Genomic DNA, 21,700 nt, shown 5'->3' with positions numbered 1-21,700 from the left:
GTGTCTCTGTGGGCTGTCATTCTCATTTCCATTTGATTGTGGATGCCCTGTCCCTCTCCCACTTGGTTAAGATGGGCTTCTTGGAGAATGTGAGTGTTCAGAGATGGGATGGGAGAATCATGAAAGGCTCTCAAAGGGCGGTTGTAATACATTTAAGTCCTGATTCCTAATCTGTTCCAGGTAGAAATTGTAACGCACACCGGACCCCACAGACGTCTATGGATGGGTCCACAGTTCCAGTTCAAAACCATCCATCCCTCAGGCCAAACCACAGTCATATCATCCAGTTCATCTGTGCTGCAGTCTCATGGTCCAAGTGATGCTCCACAGCCCCTTTCAGATTTTGATACGGATGATCTTGATCTCAACAGTCTCAGGTAAGAAATACGAAATAGAAAGTGATTTGACCAGATTAATATGTCCGTTTGTAATGAGCTTCTGTCTGTCTGTCTGTCTATTCCATCATGTATATTCTCTAATCCTGACTTGTAAGAATCATAATACAAGGTTTACAAATGCTTTTTATTATTAGTTTTTAAAAAATGTAATAGAGAACTTTTTTGACTTTTGTAGTCTCAGGTTTGCTAAACTGCAAAGTTTAGTTTGTTACATCCAGACTTAACACGTTAGGGAACAGACAAGGAAGGGCTCAGTCTAATGCATTGTGTAATTTCCCTTTCCTTGTTTTCTTTCAAAAAAAGTTCCACGGTGTATCTTTATTTGAATCTACAATAGCCCTCGGACTTTTTTCTTGCATCTCTTTTTTAAAAATTGTGGAAAAATGTGTCCCAGTCATATGTCGGAAATAAGTTTTTATTCTACCTCTTTGTCAACACTAATAACAAATCTTTATAACAAAATAAAAGCTGTTGCTGAGGTGGGTTTTGCCCCAATGTTTCTTCTTTTAAGAACAACTCATATAATGAAACATATCTCCTTTAGTACCTTTTTAAGAATTTTAATTTTTTGTTTAGGTTGGTTTGTATTTTATTTCTTCTGCAACTTTTTGCTTTATATTTGTCCAGTGTATTTTCTTCAGCTTTCTAGAATCAATCCTCAGCTTAGTGATTCAATATATACTCGTCTGTGTTTATTGGTCATTCTGTTACTTAAATGTTAATAATAAGGCACTTAAAATAAACGACCTATAAAACTATGTTTATTCCCTTTACTAAACTATTTACAAGGTTGCCCCCTTCCCCTTTTTTTCTGATGACTGTCACCCGCTGCTGTAAGACCCTGTCCCTTTTTTAGAGGGGACATGTCCAGCTCCTGCATTTGCAGCTCTGTTCTTTTGTTTTTCACTTCCTTTAGCGTCTTACTTAGCCCCTTCTTCAGACATAGTTCTTCATATAAGAACTCTCTTACTTGCTTCTTCAGATAGAGCTGCATCCTGAAATCCTTCCAGAATTTTCCTCAGAGACTTTGCTTTTTCTTATACTAAAGAGCCCCAGTATTTATCTAAATGATTTTAAATTGTTTATGTTTGTTTAGAATATTGTCCTGTTTGGTGGACACATATAAACTTTAGGAACCTTTATATTAGGCTGAGGTTTAGAAATTTCTTTTGATTGCATTTGTAGTTTATATTTAAGATTTTGAGCATATAGGCCCTTGACTAAGACCTTAGCCCCATTAGAACACAGTTTTGATGGAAAATTCAGATTTGACTCACATCATTTCCATTATGTGTCCTGTTTATTACCATTTCCTGCCCAGCATCCAATTACAAATCCCACTATTTATACTCTCCTCATTCCTGTTCACTGTCGCTTTATCCCAGGTTCTCACCTCTGGTTCTTCGATATTTCTTTAGGCTTATGTGCAGTGGCACTATAACAGTTGGCCTTACTTTCTTCTTTAAATTGTGAAGCCTTGTTTAGATTTTCTTGGCTCAACTGACCCTTTACACCTGGTACCTTGTCCTGTATCCTGTATCACTAAGAATTATGTGGTGCTGTGATGGTCTGCCTTCCGGCACCCTAACAAAAGTGGGGAGCAGCCAGGCGTATTGTTGACTGTCATATCCATAAGGGAATCAGGCGTGGCTAACCTCAAAGCAGCTCCTTAATACTCTAGACTAGGGATTTAGCATGTAAAAAAGGCCAAAGAAATATTGATTATTAGACCTGAGTAACAAATAATGTAAAAGAAAACTGAGATATAAGATCTAGTTTTCCATTCAAGTTTAGCTCCTGAGAAATCAGTTTGATTTTATTTCATTCATTTTTTTTTTAATTTTAGTTTTCCATCAAGTTAATTAACATATCCATCAGCTGACATACTTTTTATATATGTGTGTTGTGATTTTTTTCTTTTGGTGAGAACATTTAATTTCTACTCTTTTAGCAAATTTTAATTGTACAATAAAGTGTTCTCACCCATAGTTACCATGTTATACATTGGATCTCACACTTTTTATTTTATTTTTATTGATACATAATTTACATAATGTAAAATTCACTATACAGTTAAGTGGTTTTAGTGTATTCACTACGTTGGGCAACATCCCCTCTAATTCTAGAACATTTCCATCACCTCTACCAGTTTGTTTTTATTTTTGTCTTATTTTCTATTATGGAAAAATTTCAAACATAGCTAAACACATGCAAGGTTAAAGTGAATAATAGAACAAACTGTGTCTTCAACACATCAATTCATGGCCAGTCTTCCTTCATCTATAGCCTCATCCACACCCCACCCAAAACTCTGGATGATTTGGAAACTCTAATACTATAAATTGAATTAATAAATGTATTAGCCTAGCTAAGTTGTTTAGACTGGGAGGGAGCTTTACAGTGCACGAACTTGACCACATCTAACAGGTTAGCTTCTTCTTTCTCTTAAGACCCAGAAAATTGTTCCTCTTTTCTCATTGGCCTAAATCTGCTTAGGCCTGCCCATCCCAGAGCTAATTAATCTCCACCGTGATGGGAGATGATGGGATTACCATGGCTGGAGTAGGAAAACCCGGCAGAACCAATGTTGGGTGGTAGACCACATCTCCCGCCATTGCAGTGATCATTATCTGTATAGCAGTGTCTCCAACTTCCGGTTCTGGAGCATATGCATCATTTTTCACCTCCCTCCCATTTCTTTCTTTGACACAATGTATACACATACTTGTACTGCACTTTCGATAACTGCTCTTTTCCTGTGGTCCATACTTGGCCTGTCAGGCTTCTGTGATCTATCCTATGGTGGTTACCAACTTCTTATCTTCCAACAATATCCACTAGGAGCTCAAGGCTTTAGCCAAATTGTGCTCCTCAAGACGCCCTGCATTTCTCATGCTTGGTTACAAATCTAAGGGTTCTCTTGTTCCAGTTCTGTGTTTAAAGGGCACTTCTTGCTCTTTGGGATCTTTTATATATCCTGTTATTGTATACACGTCTAGTTTCTGCTACAGCTCCACAGGATCTTCTTGATTTGCTGTGTACCGTGCATTCATCCCCCCATTTCCTCATTCTGATCTTCTATTACCTATTTCGTTCATTTTCACATGTCAGTTTTCTTTTGCATCAGTTCAGAATGTCCATACCATATATCTCCACATAGAGCTTGTATTTTGTGTTTTGTTTCTGCTTCTTCCTAGAGTAACTGACACATGATTAATATTCAGCAAATACTTACTGAATGAATGAATGACAAAAATGCATGCTTATATTATAACAAATCCTTATCCCTCCAAGTTGCCTGAGTCTCTCAGATCTTTTAGCCATACAGGTATTTTTATGTGGTTAGTATTAATCTAATACAGCTGGAGATATATATACTCTGGGCATTTATAGGTTTACCATTCTCAAGCAACTTGAAATTGTATGTAGTGAATTGCAGTTTTGCTGAGACTATAATTGATTCTTACATGCTAATTGGGAACTTTTTTGCAGGGAACTCATTTGGACAGCAGTGATCCTAGCTAAATCCCTGGCAGCCGAATCCCAGCACCGTTTTGTTATCCTGTTCTTATTTTCACATATAAAGTAACTTTCATTAAGTACTTTTAAGGGAGTGACTCAAAATTTTGTATCTAGTATTGCTGTCTTTTAGGGAAAGCATTACTGGATATGATTCTTTCATGAAGTTAAAGATTGTCAAAACTCTGCATATCTGTCCCCTGCAAATGCCAAAGGATTCAGTGTAAAGTGTTTTGTTTCCTCTCCCATTTCACTTAATTTATCTCTTTAAGTTAATGTCAGGTTTTCAACCCCTTGCGTACAGTCCATTAAAAAACATACAAAGAAAAGAAGGAGCCCAGAGTGTAGAGAACATCGTGCTTTAGCCTCGTGCATGAATCAGGGACTGCAGCTCCCCCGTTTGCCTTGTTTTAGAATGAATGGTTCTTTAATGGATTGGGCAATTCCAGCATTCCTGATTTAAGATCTGTTGTAGCAAGCGACAGTTTGGATGCCAGGAACATATGTGAATTAAATTAAATTGCATTGCAGGATCCAGCCGGTCCGCTCTGACCCAGTCAGCATGCCAGGGTCATCCCGTCCAGTCTCTGACCGAAGGGGAATTTCCACCGTGATTGATGCTGCCTCAGGTAGAAAACTACCTCCAGAATGTTTACTGGGTAGTTCTGTGCATTTTTAAATTTCTTTTCTTGCACAGTGTAGAGAATGCTATTTTTTTCTTGCCTTCCTCTTTCTCTTTTCGGGGCTGTGGGGGGTTTTGTGTGTGTGGATGAGTACACACGTGTGTGTGAGACAACAATGTGTGCCTACATTTGCTGCTAAACAATGCCACGCATTTAAATACTGTTATGGTTGGTGAATGATGCGGTGGAGTTGGCACTTGATTAAATGTAATGAACACAGTATTGAAGGCTACAGGGTTGATGACTGTTTTGCCTTTGATCTCTCAAATGTGGAGAAGCAACCTTGACAGAGAACGTAAATACAATATATGGATTCAATTTACTCAACCTGTTGAGTATCAAAGTGCCTGATCTGTAGAAGCAGAGAGTCCAAATGCTATAGCTTAAATGGTTTTATTATTGAAAGCATAAAGTTTAGAAATTCATTAACTTAACTCTAGTCTATCTATCACAGTTATTAACTTCCTATCCTTGGAACCAAGCCACGAATTTGTATCATTGGTACTGGGAAGTAGACCTTTGCCTTTGTAGGTGATAGTTGCTACATTAGTATTATAAAACTGTTTTCTGCCAGGTCTGCCAAATAATAGAACTGTCTGTAATGATACGTTGTCTCATCTCTAAATGCAGCGATAAAGAAAACAAGAAAATAAGTGATGCTTTATATGCGGTGCAGCTGTGGAGCATCTGAAGCTCGCGTACAGCAGGGTTTCATCAAAAAAAGTCTCTTACAAGTAGAATTATTAAACACTAGGCATTAGTCAAACAGTTGAGTCAGAGAGGATTTTAATCTATAGCAATTTCAAAATCCCTCCAGACTGCTGATTTGATTGAGGCTTAAACTGTGAAAGAAAATGGAAGCAAACACCAAACTGATTTGTGAAGGTCACTTTTAAAAGACCAAAGCTTCTGTTTCTGATTCTGTCTCTGGATGTATTTTGAAGTTTGAAGGCTAATGGGGTTTGTACGTTTTCTTGGCTTTCTGAACTCTTTGTCAGTAGATTGTACCTGTCCACATCCAGGGCTGCACTTTCATTTTTAACGTAAACTCTTGCTTTAGAGGACTCATACTTGTGCCTCCACTTTAGCTTGGCAACCAGGGTTGTCCCCTGGAAACAAGCACAGAAATGTGTGAAGTCTGCAGCCTTGCACTGAATGAGATACTGAGACAGGTGACTTAAACAATACATCTTTTTGATACTTTTAACCTGAGAATGCTAATAGATCCTACTCATCTGGAATTATCATTTACAACTGGGGAATCCTGGAAGTGATGTATTTTAACCTGAAGCATTTTATTCAAGATCAATAGTAGGCTTTGTTGGGTTTTTTTTTAAACATTGTTAAACTGCGATATTATTAATGCTTTAGAGTCAAGCGACTAGCTACTGGTCAGGTGAAATGCATGTCATTAAATCAGTTACCACATGTTTTATTAAATTTGCCATATTCCATGCAGTCGTCTGAGCTAATATCCATGTTTATCATTAGCACTATTTAGTCTTAGCTCTTTGTAAAGTTATCTCAAGCCACAGAGAGGAACTTCAGTGAAATAGTGCAACCATAATGTTGTTTAACTCTGTTGCCAGAAGAGTTTTCAGCTGATGTTTGAGTAAGGAATTAGATCTTTGCCTTTGATTTACTTCTGTTTCCATCAGAGACTCATTGTAGGAGTTTCTAGGATGTGATTCCACAACTTCGAGCCTCGGCCTGACAGTACCTAACTTTTGAGTGGAGAAGGGCTTCTTGGTGACTAAGCTCTATAATTTTTCTAGACCTGTTTTCATTCCAGACAGCCACAGTTCCTTGCCAAAAGACAGCCAGGGCGGGGAGATGTGTGTGCTGATTTCTCTGATCTCAAGAACCCCCCTCGATGAGGAGTTAGACGTCTATGAATTGGTCTCTACCTCTCAGATCATCTGGACCCCTTTTGTTGAATACATTTTTAAACTGGGTGAATAATGCTTTGTTGGGGAACCTTCATCTACTTTCTCTAATAGGATCTCTGTTGTCATGGACTTCTGTTGATTTAACAAGGTAGAGGTTCAATGGCTTGAGTTCTTGATGAAAGGAAGTTTATGGGAAAATTCTGCTTTAGGTTCTTCTATTAAAAACAGCCTAATGAATTTTTATGATCTCTCCTGAACCGGGAAGTGCGTCTCTGATTATGACCCATGCATTCGAGTCAGCTGCATGTTACGAAGATGCTAATCTGGAATTCTGATTGCCTTTGCTTAGAGGGATATGACCAGGGTGGCGCCTCCTCTTACCAGGGTTCATTGCTTTGTCTTACCTTCAAGTAGTTTAGACCATGAACATGCTGGCTTTTTAATCATTCCTATGGCATATTTTATAGCTCTCCCTCTGTTTCAGTGACACCTCTTACTCTGTCTAAACTAGTGGTGTTAAAGTTATTTTTCATATAATTACTTTTCAAAGGCAAAGAATTTGAACATTTTAATGTGATAAGAATTAAATCTTTTGATGGCTGTGGCAATTTTCAGAGTGAAATTATTATTGAAGCCTTGGGTCTGCGTGTGTGTTTAGATCCCTGTATATGAATCTGGCAGCATGAGTCTGTTGAAACTGTAAGAGGCCAGCAGAGCACTGTGCCACTCCTGCTAGGAAATTTGTTTTTCCTCACAGTTTCTTGATCATCTAGTATATCTGTGCTTCACTCCTTTGTATAGAACCTTGTTTCCTAAAATACATGTTTTTCACTTATTAACTCTGATGATTTTAGGCACAGTGTAGATTCTGTGCCTTTAGATAACATATGAACCAGGTTCTTGCTATCTCTAAATAAATATGTATGTTTTAGACTCAGCAGATACATAGCTGCTTCATAAGCAGGTTAATCCCGTAACATGTTTCATCTGGTCTTCGGTGATTCAGAAGACACTATCCTACCTAAGATTTTGAGTGTAGATAATTGTAAGACCTTCTCTTCTTGACTAAGGAGAAGACCATTCTGGAAATGGACTTTATAGGATTTACCTTTATGACCAGGCTACTCAGAACAAATGGAATTTGAGGGAACGCCTCCATTTCTCCTGTACCCAGCTGATGAACAGCAGTGTCTGAATCACACGCAGTATTTCTAGACAAAAAGCACTGCATGGATTACTTACCTTTTCTTCTTTCTCTCTCTCTACATCCCTTTCGATTGGGTATCAATAATTTCTCTCTGCTATTTGTCTTTTATAACATGTGTCCTTCTTTTGACAAAGGCGTATGACCTGAAGAGAAAATAGAAATATAATTGTCAGTGTCCTGTTCAAACTTCTGTTTCCCACATTGGTGACTGAAGTTCTTATTCCGAGACTTGCAGGCTGTACTTGCTGGATAACTTAATAACAACTCTGATTGCTTTTGAGTCATACACACAGAGAGCCTAGAAAGATCTGGTTCCTCCTAAGTTTGTTTGTCCTAGTTTGTACTTTTACCAGGGAAACTGATGTTTACCAAGGAAGAACTCAAGGCAGCTAAGATTTAAAGACAAACTTCTGCCTGGCTTGTGTGGAGAGCAGACATCTTTGTCAGACTCTACTGAAGTAAAACTTTTATACAGAAAATATTATTAGAAGTGGTGACAGAAGCATTTAAGTCATTCCTGAGGAAGATGACAGTAGGAGAAGGAATATTGTGACAGATAAGTAAAAATCCTTTAGAGCAGACTATGATCCACGTGGTAATAGTGCTTATTCAAACATTTCGATAAATGATGACAAAGCTGCAGACGTAGTATTTGTTGTTATTCTTTCCTTTTAAAAAATTTATTTTTAATTAATTTTTATTTTTAATTAAAAAAAAATTCCCCCTTAACGGAGGCACTGGGGATTGAACCCAGGACTTCATGTATGCCAAGCACGTGCTCTGCCACTGAGCTCTATTCCCTACCCCCCGTTATTCTTTGACTCAAGAGTCGTCTAAATGATTTCTAGGAATTAATTAATTCAGGCTTTCAGCACCTACTTCTTCTGAATACAAAATAATTTATTTGCTTGACGTAAATCCACACTGGTTTGATTTGATTGATTTTATAATGATCATTTGTGCCTGCTTCGTGTATTTGGCATTTGGTGCAGTAGACTTTTAAAAAAAAAACAAATAATATTATTAGCAAAGCGCGACTGGGTAGGCAACAGGGATATTATTCGAGCAGTCATATCTCTGTCGGAGGGTCATTCTTATCGAGGCATGCTTTTTTCTTGCAGAGATTTTTCTGATGCGCTGGGGGAAGCGTGTTCCTAAGGATTATGTTGCACTGTGTCCACAGTTGCCATTCCAGGCAGACAGACTTAGTCACTGTATCTTAAAGCCGTCAGAGGCACAAGAGATACTGGTGGTAAGAGGCAAAGAGATTTGTAAGAAACACCATTTGGTCTGCCATGGTTAGGCCACTTAGCTCCATGGTTTAAAACCTGGAACTGAGTGTCGGAAGCCATGACGTTGTAATCATGGTTTTGATCTTTTACTGAAACCCTCAGCAAGTTATGTTTCCTTCTTATCCATTCTTCTCTGCATCAGTAAAAAGAATTTCAGTTACCCCGCAAAGGTCTGGTTCACCTTTTTCGGCAGGGATGTGTTCAAATTATTACCTAAAATAATTCCCAGATATAAAGTTCTTTTCAAATATTGAGATATTTCTTTGAATATATGATCTGGTTTTCATTTAATAGAGTTCCAGCTATTCTTTGTGATTATAAGGTGACGAAAACTCTAGGCAGACTTGTACCTTGGGTATTCAAAGCCTATGTGGGATCAGTAAGAGGATTATGGATGAGGGTGAATTAAAAGAAGGCTTAGTCCTGACCTGTGAACAGTCCCTCAGAGGGGAAAAAGGAGGTCAGTAATTTTACTTTGACACTATTTATACTTGAAACAGTAAACATTCAAACTAAGATATTAAGATTGGCTTTTTAATTAGAAATGAGGAAGTTGGTACATTATTTCAGCTATCAGCTAATGAATATCTACTGTTTGTGCTGAATCAAAAATGAATTTTAGAGACAAGACTTGATTTGCCCATCAGATAAGTGCTCAGCCGCATCTCTCTCTTTTTGATTTAAATGCTCCTCTCATTCTTCTTTCTAATATTTATAGGATGTTAGAAGATGAAATTCAAGTAAACAATGTGGAAAATTTTAGCTCAGCACAATTAAGAAAAAAATGATTGCCCCACTTGAAGATGAAGAAACTGTAAACAGAAGTAGAAGAAGCTGTTGGGAAAGTTTCTTTCTGATGACACATTGCTTCTTTGAATAAATCTTTGTGTCAACTAAAACCTCGCCTTTGCTTTCTCTGTTGCAAGCACAAAGTCCTTGACATGACTTTAAGTCTCTCCTAAGCATTTTCAAAAGGAGTTGATGGAATTCTCCGTACTATTGATATACCAGGGTACCAAGTATTTACATGGGACTTTTGGGCCAAAAGACCCAACTTTCCTTTTTTGTACCTTTATTACTACATCTTTAATACAAGGCTGGACTGTTTATGTAGTCTGTTGCCTGAGACTGTGGTGGCAGAGGGACAATATTGGGGGCAGTATTAGAATTTGTTTAAGTCTGAACCGGGAATTCCATTTGTCTTAGTGACATTAGTGTCAAACTGTTAGTGCCACGCTATTTTAAATTGTGTCCAAGAGCCCAAGAGGCTTATGCTTATAGGTGCCATCTATAAACTTAGAAACAAACAAAAGAGCCCCTCTCCATTGAATACGTAAGCCCAGCGAGCAATTAAAAAGCAGCCTGGGACCTCACCGGGCAACTAGTCGGAACCCGAGCTCGTGATATTCCCCTGGATATTGTTGAAAACTGTCAGCGAAAAACTAAAGCAAATAATCAACGTGAAAATAATTGTTCCCGGGAAAAGTTTTGTTTTGGAAGCTTGGTGCAGTGGAAAGAATAGTGCCTAGTCACTGACAGACCTTTAGTTCTTGTCTCAGCTCTGCTTGCAACTGCCTCTTTAAGAAATTGCTTCAAAACCCAAGGCTTTCTTCTATAAAAAGAGGGAATTGAAGTTGGTCATTTGCAAAAAAGTCCCTTCCAGGTTGAAAAATTGATAAATCTGTATTTCGGATCGCCTTTGAAGAAGTTTTTAAAATTAGGGTATAATTTACGTATAGCAAAAATGCACACATCTTAATCATACAGCTTGCTCAGTTTTTATACCCACGCAGTCACCACTCAGATCAAAATTGGAATGTTTCCATTATTCCAAAAAGTTCTGTTAGTCTCTCCCATTCAAGACTACCTTTGACCTAGAGATTACCACTATGACTTTGATCATCAGCAGTTAGCTTTGTCTGTATTGAACTTCATGTAAATGAGATCATTCTGTACATACTCTTTTGTGTCTGGCTGCTTTCACTCAACTTAATGTTTTTGAGATTCATCCAGGTATTATGTGTGTCACCAGCTCATTTTGTTACATTGCAGTGTAGTATGAATATAACAGTTTACATATCCATTACCCTGATGTTTTTAGCTTTTGGCATATTATTAATAAAGCTGCTATAAACTTTGCTGTATAAGTCTTTTTTTTTTTTGAACATATGCATTCATACTTTTGGTTGTACACCTACGACTGGAAGTACAGGCTCACAGGGGAGGCATGTGTTTAGCTGTATTAGGAGATGCCAAGAAAGTATTCCAAAATGACTCTACCATTTTTCATTCTGAACAGCAATGTATGAGCCATTCTAGTGAATGTAAACTGTGGTTTTAATTTGCTTTTCTCTGATGAATACTGATATTGTGCACCTTGAATATACTTACTGGCCATTTTGGATATCTTCTTTTGCGATGTACTTATGAAATCTTGCACCAATTTTTTATTGGGTCTGTCATCTTTAATGAATTTGAGGGGTTCTTTAACCATTCTGCTTATGGGTCTTCCGTCAGATGTTTTGCAAATACGATCTTTCAGCTTATTGCCTTTTCACGTTCTTACTGGTATTTTTTTTGACAAGCAGAAATCCAATTTTTCCGCTGTTTTTCTTTTTATATTTTAATGTTTATGTTTTTGATGCTTTTCTCTAGTAATTGTCTGGTTTTGGCCTTTGCATTTAGGTCTGTGATCCTTTTCAAATTTTATGATCCTTTTAAAATTACTTTTTATTATGATATGAGGCAAGGATCAAGGTTCAGTTTCTCCCATATAGATATTTAGTTGTTCAGTCCTGTTCGTCAAAAACGATATGCCTCTCCCCCAGTGAATTTTACTGATGCCTTTTAGAAAAGAATATTTTTTCTGGATTCTTTATTTTTTTTCCTCTCTGTATCTATCTACCTGTCTTTATACTACTATCATACTATCTTAATTATAGCTTTTTAGTAAGTTTTGAAATGGAACAGATTAATGTCTCTACATTTTTTTTCATGTAGATCATGGCTGTTCTAGACTTTCAAGGGGTCACTGAGTGAAAACTGTTTTTGTAAATATGAAGTGATTATTTGCCTTTATGTTTTACACTCTGTGTCCATTTAGTACAGATTGTGCTGAAGCAATGGTAGATAAAACTGATGGCATCTTAGCATACTAAAAGCAGTGGCACCACACTCTGCTTGTAGCCAGTGCTACCCACTCACAGGTTTAAAACAAAGATCTACACTTACTTAAGGGTGCCTTTGATATAATAAGCATTATTAATTTGACTAAATTTTAAAACATAATAAATTTTATGAAATTTTCATTCTTATGTACTTCTTTTCAACTTTCTGGGTATCAGCGTCACATTGATGCATGGTAGTTGTCTTGAGGAAATGCACTTGTGTGGTTGTTATGAACTGACCTAGCAACAGTTTTCATGGAATGCCAATTTACTTAAAAGAACAAGTGACAAACTATATTTATTTAGACATTGGTATTTGGCAGAAATTTTCTCAAAAATAAACAAAATAAGCCTGTCATTTCAAAGAAAACAACTGACAGTCTATTTATTACCAATGATAAAATTCTAGTCTTCAGATGAAAATTGGAAATCTGGAAACCATGTATCCACATAAACACCAGCCTGCTTCACAGGTTCCTAACACTTAAAGACATTTCTTTTCTTTTCTTTTTAATACGTATTTTTATTGAAGTATAGTCAGTTTATAATGTTTTATCAATTTCTGGTGTACAGCACAATGCTTCAGTCATACATGAACATATATATATTCATTTTCATATTCTTTTTCACCATAAGTTGCTATAAGATATTGAATATAGTTCCCTGTGCTATACAATATGAACTTGTTTATCTATTTTATATATATATTAGTATCTGCAAATCTTGAACTCTCAGTTTATTCCTTTTCACTCCCTATCCATCTGGTAACCACAAGTTTGTTTTTCTATCCCTGTGAATCTTCGTGTTTTATAAATAAATTTGTCTTTTTTTTTTTGAGATTCCACATATAAGTGATATCATATGGTATTTTTCTTTCTCTTTCTGGCTTACTTCACTTAGAATGACAATCTCCAGGTCCATCCATGTTGCTGCAAATGGCATTGTTTTCTTTTTTATGGCTGAGTAGTATTCCATTGTATAAATACACCACAGCTTCTTTATCCAGTCATGTGTTGATGGACATTTAGGTTATTTCCATGTCTTGGCTATTATAAATAGTGCTGCTGTGAACACTGGGGTGCATGTATCTTTTTGAATTAATGTTCCCTCTGGACATATGTCCAGGAGTGGGATTGCTGGATCATATGGTAAGTCTGTTTTTAGTACTTAAAGACATTTCTGATGAGATAGATGGTGATATTAACTAGTGTGATATTTTATATCATATAATAAAATAAATCAGCATTTGGAAGATCTGTAATATTTTGCAAATGACCAATCTTAAGGATTACAAAATTATATATGGGTAATGGACTTATTCCAAGTGCAAGATAGGACAAGGGATTTTTAAATGACAGAGTACAAACATTAATTGAGATAGCTTCACATATCATTGTAACTAATTTGTTAAGTATAATATCAAAGATGAATATCCCCTGTATCTGAAAAGTCTCAGAATCTGAATATGCTCCATCCTTTTCCAGTTACATTTCTGAGTGAGGCCAACTTGTCTTCACATAATTCAACCAAAACAATGTATCACAACAGATTGAATACAGAAGACAATATGAGAATCTATTTGTTGTCTGTTATAAATATTTCTCCCCCAAAAAGTAAAAATGTCTCTCTTCTCATTATTATTATTTAGTTTGGAAATTTTTTTAAATAAAAATATCATTTGAAGATTAGATGCCACAGAGATACAGAAAATCACAAGAGAATATTATGAAGACTTTTATGCCAACAAATTGGACAACCAAAAAGAAATGGACAAATTTCTAGAAATATACAACTTTATAAAACTGAATTGAGAAGAAATGTGCAATCTGAACAGACCGATCACTACTAGTGAAATTGAATTTGTATTAAAAAAACAAAAACAAAACCTCCTAGCAAACAGAAGTCTAAGACTGGACAGCTTCCCAGGGAAGTTCTCCCAAACATACAAATAAGAGCTAACACCTATCCTTCTCAAACTGTTTTAAAAAACTGAAGAGGACGGAATACTCCCAAATTCATTCTGTGAGGCCACGATTATGCCCCATATCAAAATCACACAAAGACACTACAAAAAAAGTAAAATATTGACCAATATCTCTGATGAATATAGATGTAAAAATCCTCAACAAAATATTAGCAAATTAAATTCAATAATATATAAAAATGATCATACATCATGATCAAGTGAGCTTTATTCCAAGGATAAATGGATGGTTCAATATCTGCAAATCAATCCGTGCGCTACACCATATTAACATAAGGAAGGATAAAAATCATATGATCATCTCAATAGCTTCAGAAAAAAATTTGACCAAAATCAACATCCTTTCATGATAAAAGCTCTAATCAAAGTGGGTGTAGAAGGAACACATCTTAACATAATAAAAGCCATTTATGACAAACCAATAGCTAACATACTCAACTTTGAAAAGCTGAAAGCTTTTCCTCTAACATCTGGAACAAGTCAAGGATTCCTACTCTCACCACTTCTATTTAACATAGTATTGGAAGTCTGATTCACAGCAATCAGGCAAGAAAAAGAAATAAAGGGCATCCAAATTGGAAGGGAAGGATTAACACTCAGAATTTGCAGATGACATGATGTTCTGTATAGAAAACTCTATAAAGTCTCCACCAAAAAACTATTAGAACTAATTAATTCAGTAAAGTTGCATGATACAAGAATAATATACAGAAATCTGTTGCTTGTCTATACACTAATAATGAACTACCAGAAAGAGAAATTAAGGAAATAATTTACGATTGCATTAAAAAGATTAAAATACCTAGGAATAAAACTTAACCAATGATGTGACTGATAACAGGTTAATATTCAAAATATATACATGGCTCATGCAACTCAATATTTTTTAAAAAAACAATTAAAAAATGGGCAGAAGACCTGAAGAAGGCACACAGATGGCCAACAGACACATGAAAAGATGCTCAGCATTGCTAATCATCAGAGAAATTCAAATCAAAACCACAGTGAGATATCACTTCACACCTGTCACAATGGCTATCATCAAAAAGTGTGCAAATAACAAATGTTGGTGAGGATATGGGGAAAAGGGGACCCTAGTACACTATTGGTGGTGTTATAATTTGGTTCAGCCATTATGGAAAACAATAAGGAGGTTCCTCAGAAAACTAAAACTAGACCTGCCATATGATCTCACAGTTCCACTCCTGCGTATGTAACTGAAGAAATGAAAACACTAATTCAAAAAGATACATGAACCCCAATGTTCATAGAAGCAACCTAAGTGTTCATCAGCAGGTGAATGGATAAAGAAGATTTGGGGTGTGTATGTGTCTGTGTGTGTGTATATATATATACACACACACATTTTATATATATATATATATATGTACATATGTTTATATATATATATATACACACACACACATACACACACACACACACATATATATAAAATGGAATATGACTCAGCATTAATAAAGAATGAAATTCTGCCATTTGCAACAACGTAGATGAACCTAGAGAGTATTATGCTTGGTGAAATAAATCAGAGAGAGAAAGCCAAATCACTTATATGTGGGATCTAAAAAATAAAACAAACAAATGTATATAACAAAACAGAAACAGATTTAGAGATAACAGATTAAACTAGTGGTCACCAGTGGGGAGAGGGAAAGTGGAAGGGGCAACACAGAGGTAGGTAGGGGCTTAAGAGGCACAAACTACTAAGTATAGAATAAATAAGCAACAGGTAAATATTGTACAACACAGGGGAATATAGCCATTTTTTGTAATAACTTTAAATGGAGTATAATCTACAAAAATATTGAATCACTGTGTTGTACATTTAAAACATATAATTCTGTAAATCAACAATACTTCAGTAAAAAAAAAACTATGTAATAATACCATCAAAAAATGAATGTCAGTGTTTGTAATGGCTCAAGAAATAAAATTAAAATGTCATTTATGTTAACACATAAAGGGATTATTGTTGTTATTTAAAGAGTTAATACATTAATGTTTTCAACATTGATAGTTATAATCACATAAACCAAAGTTCTTTGGAATCCTCAGTTTTAAGAGCACAAAGCAGTCTTGATTCCCAAAAATATCTGAAAACCATTGAGATATATATGCCCTCACACACATACACATTAAATATATATCCATCTCTGCAGAAATTTAGATGAGATTTGATTTGCATTTCATTGGATCTGTGGATCAAGTTGGGAAGAATTGACATCTTTACAGTACTGAGTCTTTCAGTACATGAATCTTTTATAGCTATCCATTCTTAGGCCTTCTTTAATTTCTCCTAATATTTATGAACTTTTAATGTAGAAGTCTTATACATATTTTATTAAATTTATTTTAATTATTTGATGTTTTGATGCCATTATAAATAGCATATTTTATTTTTCAGGGTTTTTTCAGATTGTGTAAAATATAATGATTGGGTTTTTTTTTGGTACGTTGAACTTATATCCAGAATCCTTTCTAAGTTCATGTATTCTACTAGATTCTTTTGGATTTTCTCCTGCTATACAGTCATGTCATCTGCAAATAAAGATGCTTGTATTTCTTTCCAATCCTTATACGTTTTTCTTTCTTTTCCCCTTTATTACACTTGATTGTACCTCTAGTACAGTGCTGAGTAGAAGTGATTAACATTCTTATCTTCTTAATCTTACAGGGAATTGTTTAATATTTCACCATTAAGTATAACATTAGACGCAATTGGTTTTTTAAAAATGAAAACCTACATTCCTCTATTGTATTATTCCTTTACTGGAACTCTTACCTTCTTCTATGTATCGTTCCTTCATTGGAATGACAAAAAGATGGACAAAATCTATAAAAGAACCAAACTGACATTCTAAAACTGAAAAATATAATATCTTAAATAAATTATTCATTGAATGGGCTTAACAGCTGACTGGATGCAGAAGAAGGAATTATCAGAAACTCAAAAGCAAGAAAAAAAATTTCAAAAGTAGAGGAGAAAATACTGAAATAAAACAATCCAGTGTGAGAAGTGTGTGGGGTAATATTTAACTGTCTTAACGTGTGTAATTGTTACACATGGATGGAAAGAGAGTTTAGGGCAAAAGAAATAAATGAAGGGCTGAGAATTTTCTAAAATTAATTACAGACATCAACTCAAATTTCAAGAATCTCAGCTTGCCCCAAGTAGCATAAATATAAAGAAAACCATACTTCGGCGTATCAGAGCCCAAATCTTGAAATCCAGAAATCATGAAGCAGTTTTATTAAGCCTACCATGTATCTTTATTTCTTGGTTACGTATTTGGGGGACAGTTTAAAGTTTTGAAAAAATTAGGGTGATTTTAAGTTTTTTGGGTAGTATGAGATCCCTGTCTCCCAAAAACGTATGAGGAGTCTTCAGGATTTTGCCATTAGACAGATGTAAAAGGTACGGGCAAGTACTTATTTATAAACAGCTATGTGCCCAACACTGTGCTAGGTTTTATCTCTTTAATCATATTTTATTAGGATCACCGGTCCATTTCAGAAATATGCAAAGAGTGGGATTTAAGACACCTAGTTCCTGATACTTAGAAATACTTAAAGTGCATTATGGTGACACCTCAGATAAGTCCAAACCTCTTTTTACCCTGCCTGATCAAATATTCATTTCAAAACACTGTATGCTGAAATGAGCCACGTGGGAGTTGAAGAGAATCAACTATTCAGGTGGTGAAAATGTGTGAATGCAGCTGGCAGATGAAGTTCCAGTGTGATGAATTCCCAGCTTGTCCTTATTGCTTCAGGCAACAACTGACAGGCCTGACTGGTCACTGGCTTTCCATTTCTGGCATTGATAGGACTGAAAATTCTTAGTGTCACAGATACTTAAAAGCTGTCCCTGTTATCGTGGACACAAACAGTGCTGCAGGGTCCTTATTGCATAGAGATGTAATCAATATGGTCTAGAGTTCTTGACCTGAAACCTGTAATTATCTGGACATTGTAAAGGTGGCTTATTGTTACAGAAAATGCTTATATTCAGAACTTTGGGGCTAAGCTGTGAATGGGGAGAAGAAAAATTGAAGCTTTGTCCATCTTCCGCTACTACCTAGTGTTTAAGAAACTATCATAATAATCACAGAACAGGGTATTCTTGTAAGATTAGAACACTGTATCTTTAGGAGTTTGGATACTGAAGTTTAAAATCTTACCTCTGATGTGAAGTTGTGACTTAAGTGTTATGCACCTTGTGATTGTGATGTTTCGGATACCAAAATTGAAGCATTTCTCATTGGTTCAAACACTTGGCTTTGAAGTGCAGCTTACATAACATCATGTTTGAGTCTGCTCTTTTCCCGCAGCTGAGGGCATGCTGGGAAAGAAACTGGGTAAGCAGATATTATGGCATCCATGACCCATGGGTGGGAGTGAGTAAAAGGACTTCACACTGGTCTGGTAGCCATTCTTAAGTTCCTGTTTGTTACCAGTGTGTTTAAGTAGATTGTGGTGGTTAATTTGCCGTGTGAAAGCAGTAAAGGTGAAGTTGTGGAAGGACTCGGCAGTCGAGGCGGATCCTGACGGCCCTGTCACTGCTTGGCTTAAGATACCTCTGGATGGCACTGTTACTGGATTGCCCCGTGGGTAGGATGCCTTGAAGGAGAGGGGAGAGGTAACACCGCATAATAGAGGGCTCTTTGAAAACAAGTTCTGTCTTTGGATTTCCTGGTCTTGGTGCCTGCCTCAGAGCAGAGAATCAATGTTGGTTGCATTGTTGATTTCTGATAAAACATAAGTCTTTATACCACAAAGTGATTAAAGTTTAGTAATGTTGCATCTTTATATACACAATACTGCACTTAAACCTAGAAAACATAATCATGTTGTAGAGCCCGTGATGAAGGTTGCTGTTATGTTTATGATTACTATTCCTTCGTCTGAGGCCTTGATAAACTTTGTGATCAGTTGAAATGTTTTGCCGAGCATTTCAGATGAACTTTTATATCATTTTTTAAAAAGCAGCATTATGTTTGAGTAGCGTGTTTGTGTTTCTCATCTTTGATAACTTTTACAGACCTAGAAAATAAAAATAAAGGAATTATGGCTCTCAACTCAGCTGTGATTTAGTCTTGCTAGGCCAGCGTGGAGATTTGTGTTTTAAAGCCATCTTTATAAAGCTCTAACTGGCCGATTTCTACGTCCTGGGATCTGCTGTCAAGCCTGGCAAACATCCACAGAAAGGCATGGACTTGCTCTTGTCTTCTGGTCACACTAGGCTAACTTCTCGACATGTTATTGTATGGATATTTGGGACTGTTCTAAGCCAGCTTCTCTTTGCCCAGGATATTGGCATATCTCGGGGTCCGAACTAAATTCCATTAAGCCCAGATGGTTGGTTGGTTTTGAATTGCCACCATTTTAATCTAATGTAATGTCATTGCAGCCTAGTGACTTATAAGTATGCCCTAGGCAGCCCTACGAGACGTGCCACCTTGAGTCCTAAGCCTGTTCCAAGAATCTTAGGAAGTCCATAGTTATCCTGTAAATGTTCAGTGTTAAGGGTGCAGAGAATACCGGAAGTTGCACTTGAGACCTTAATTGAACTCTCCAGTTAGTAATCCAGTATTTAGACGAGTTTATGTAGTTCTCAAATAAAGAGCGTTTGCACGACTGGGAAGAGAAAAGACTCCTTCCCGCTTCTGCTTCTCTCTATCTACAGAGGACACTTAAAAGCATCCACAGTAATTAATAACTCTGATATTCTCCCGACTTTGCCTGTGTCGGAAACTTCCAGCCGTGAGTGAACACCTCTAATCAGAGTTTCTATCACCACAGTAGGGTCCCAGTTCCTGAATCAGATGGCCTAAACCAGAGGGACCTTAGAAAAAATTTTGGCACGGTGCCTGAAACTTTTCATTTGCCTTCAAACATGTTCTTTTTTTTTTTTTCTTCAAACATGTTCTTAATTTTACTTTTTATTCCAGTCTACCTCATCGATCAAATTAATTACTTTCTCCTCTGTTCTTAAACTTTTACTGTTGTGTTTATCACCTCAGATTAAAGTTATTTGGGAGCCATTTCCCTTTCAAACCTGTGAGCTCGTCTTTGTACTCCCCACAGCTTCCTGCGTGGTCCTGACACACAATAGGCACTCAATAAATGCTAATGAATTCAACATTTCAGCATGGAATATTGGAACCAAATTTTTGAATTTGGCCAGACGCCGTCGCTGCCTGCTAGGGAACAGAAAGTCTTCTTTTCATTGTAGTCTCTTAGAACATGCATATGCATTAATCCTTGCAAAGCATAAGCATAAATGAAACTTTCTTTTTAACATCTAACATATTTTTCAGAATTTGACAGGTTCCCATCATTATCGTTTGTCCCTTTATTTGTTTATAGAAATAAACTGAGGCTAAGGAATGTTAAATAACTTGCGTATTGTCACGTAGGTGACAAAGCAAAGATATGAATCTGTGGAACCTTCACTTTTTCTGGGATATCAAAGGGCATCTGGGCGACAGGAGCCTACCTTGATTTTGTTCATGCATTCAGTAGGGAGCAGGCTGTGCATCTGACCTAGAAAATACCCCTGTTTATTCTTTATATGTATACTGTATGCATCATAGAAGCCACAAAATAGAGCACCTCCACTCTTGAGTGGCACCTCTGTTTTCAGGGGCCATTGGCAAAACCTCTTTGGTGAGGTTCTGATGACTGAAGATGATTGATGATGATGACTGAAGACAGTTGTCCTCATGGCTCACCTCGGTATCCATGCCACTCACAGAGAGCCTCTTACCCTAGCAGCAAACATTTATTTGCAGCTAGGAAAGCCACTATCAATAAGGTAATGTTTTGTCAAGCTGAAAAAGGCGTTCACTGAAGAATGGTGATTGCCCAAGGTCACATTTCTTTTTCATCCACTTGTGGGAAAATGCAAACTACAGGATACTAGTGTTTGAAACTCATACTTTATTCTGTATTTGGGGGCGGGGGAGAGAGGGGTGGAGTGATTATGTTTCTCTTAGAAATATTGTTAATTGCTTCTTCAAAATACGGATTCAAGCGTAAAAGAAGCCAAAAAAAGCTGTGATTCTAAATGGACCTGACACCTTGATCTTCTATCATGCCATAACATATGAGTGGGGGTTCCCCGTGGACCTTGGTACACTACAATATTTATTACTATAAAGATCTAAGAGTTCTTAGTCGCTTTGAAACTTGTAAGAGCTGTTCAAATCCCAACCACGGGACTTATGTTTTCACATGTTAAAATTAGTCTGGTTTGTTTTGTATGGTTTCTTCAAAAATAACCCCTCCTGACCCCCGCTCAAATTCTAAGTAATAATATCTGACTTTTCAATAAACTTAAAAAGAAGAGCTCAAATCTGAAAGTGCACCTGAGAGAGAAATAGTTTTGCTTTGCTTTTTGACTCTCCATTAACGTCTGAGGCCTTTGTTGACTCATTTTATGCCTGGTTTTTTTTCATCTGCAAAATGGTAACTGAATTTTGCCTTCTATTCCATTCACATGATCAAAATACTAATAGGTTGAAGGGCTCTGAGATAA

General features: G+C 36.5%; 1 protein-coding gene across 18 annotated transcripts in view; it reads left to right on the top strand.

The window, feature by feature from the left end:
• The window catches only part of BCAS3 (BCAS3 microtubule associated cell migration factor), a 480,755-nt gene that overhangs the window by 233,955 nt on the left and 225,100 nt on the right, over positions 1-21,700 (top strand). For 17 of the 18 annotated variants that reach the window (XM_015247130.3, XM_015247132.3, XM_072940262.1 and 14 more), the window contains 2 exons: positions 181-377; positions 4,449-4,546. In XM_015247130.3, the coding sequence (XP_015102616.2) occupies positions 181-377; positions 4,449-4,546 (295 nt within the window). Of the gene's footprint in view, positions 1-180; positions 378-4,448; positions 4,547-9,706; positions 9,888-21,700 lie in introns of those variants that run through there. The other variant, XM_072940271.1, reaches the window with a different exon arrangement.

Source organism: Vicugna pacos, chromosome 16 (assembly GCF_048564905.1).
Source record: "Vicugna pacos chromosome 16, VicPac4, whole genome shotgun sequence".
Taxonomy (NCBI): domain Eukaryota; kingdom Metazoa; phylum Chordata; class Mammalia; order Artiodactyla; family Camelidae; genus Vicugna; species Vicugna pacos.
The sequence above is the reverse complement of the archived record's forward strand: the minus strand, read 5'-3'. Positions and strand labels throughout refer to the sequence as shown.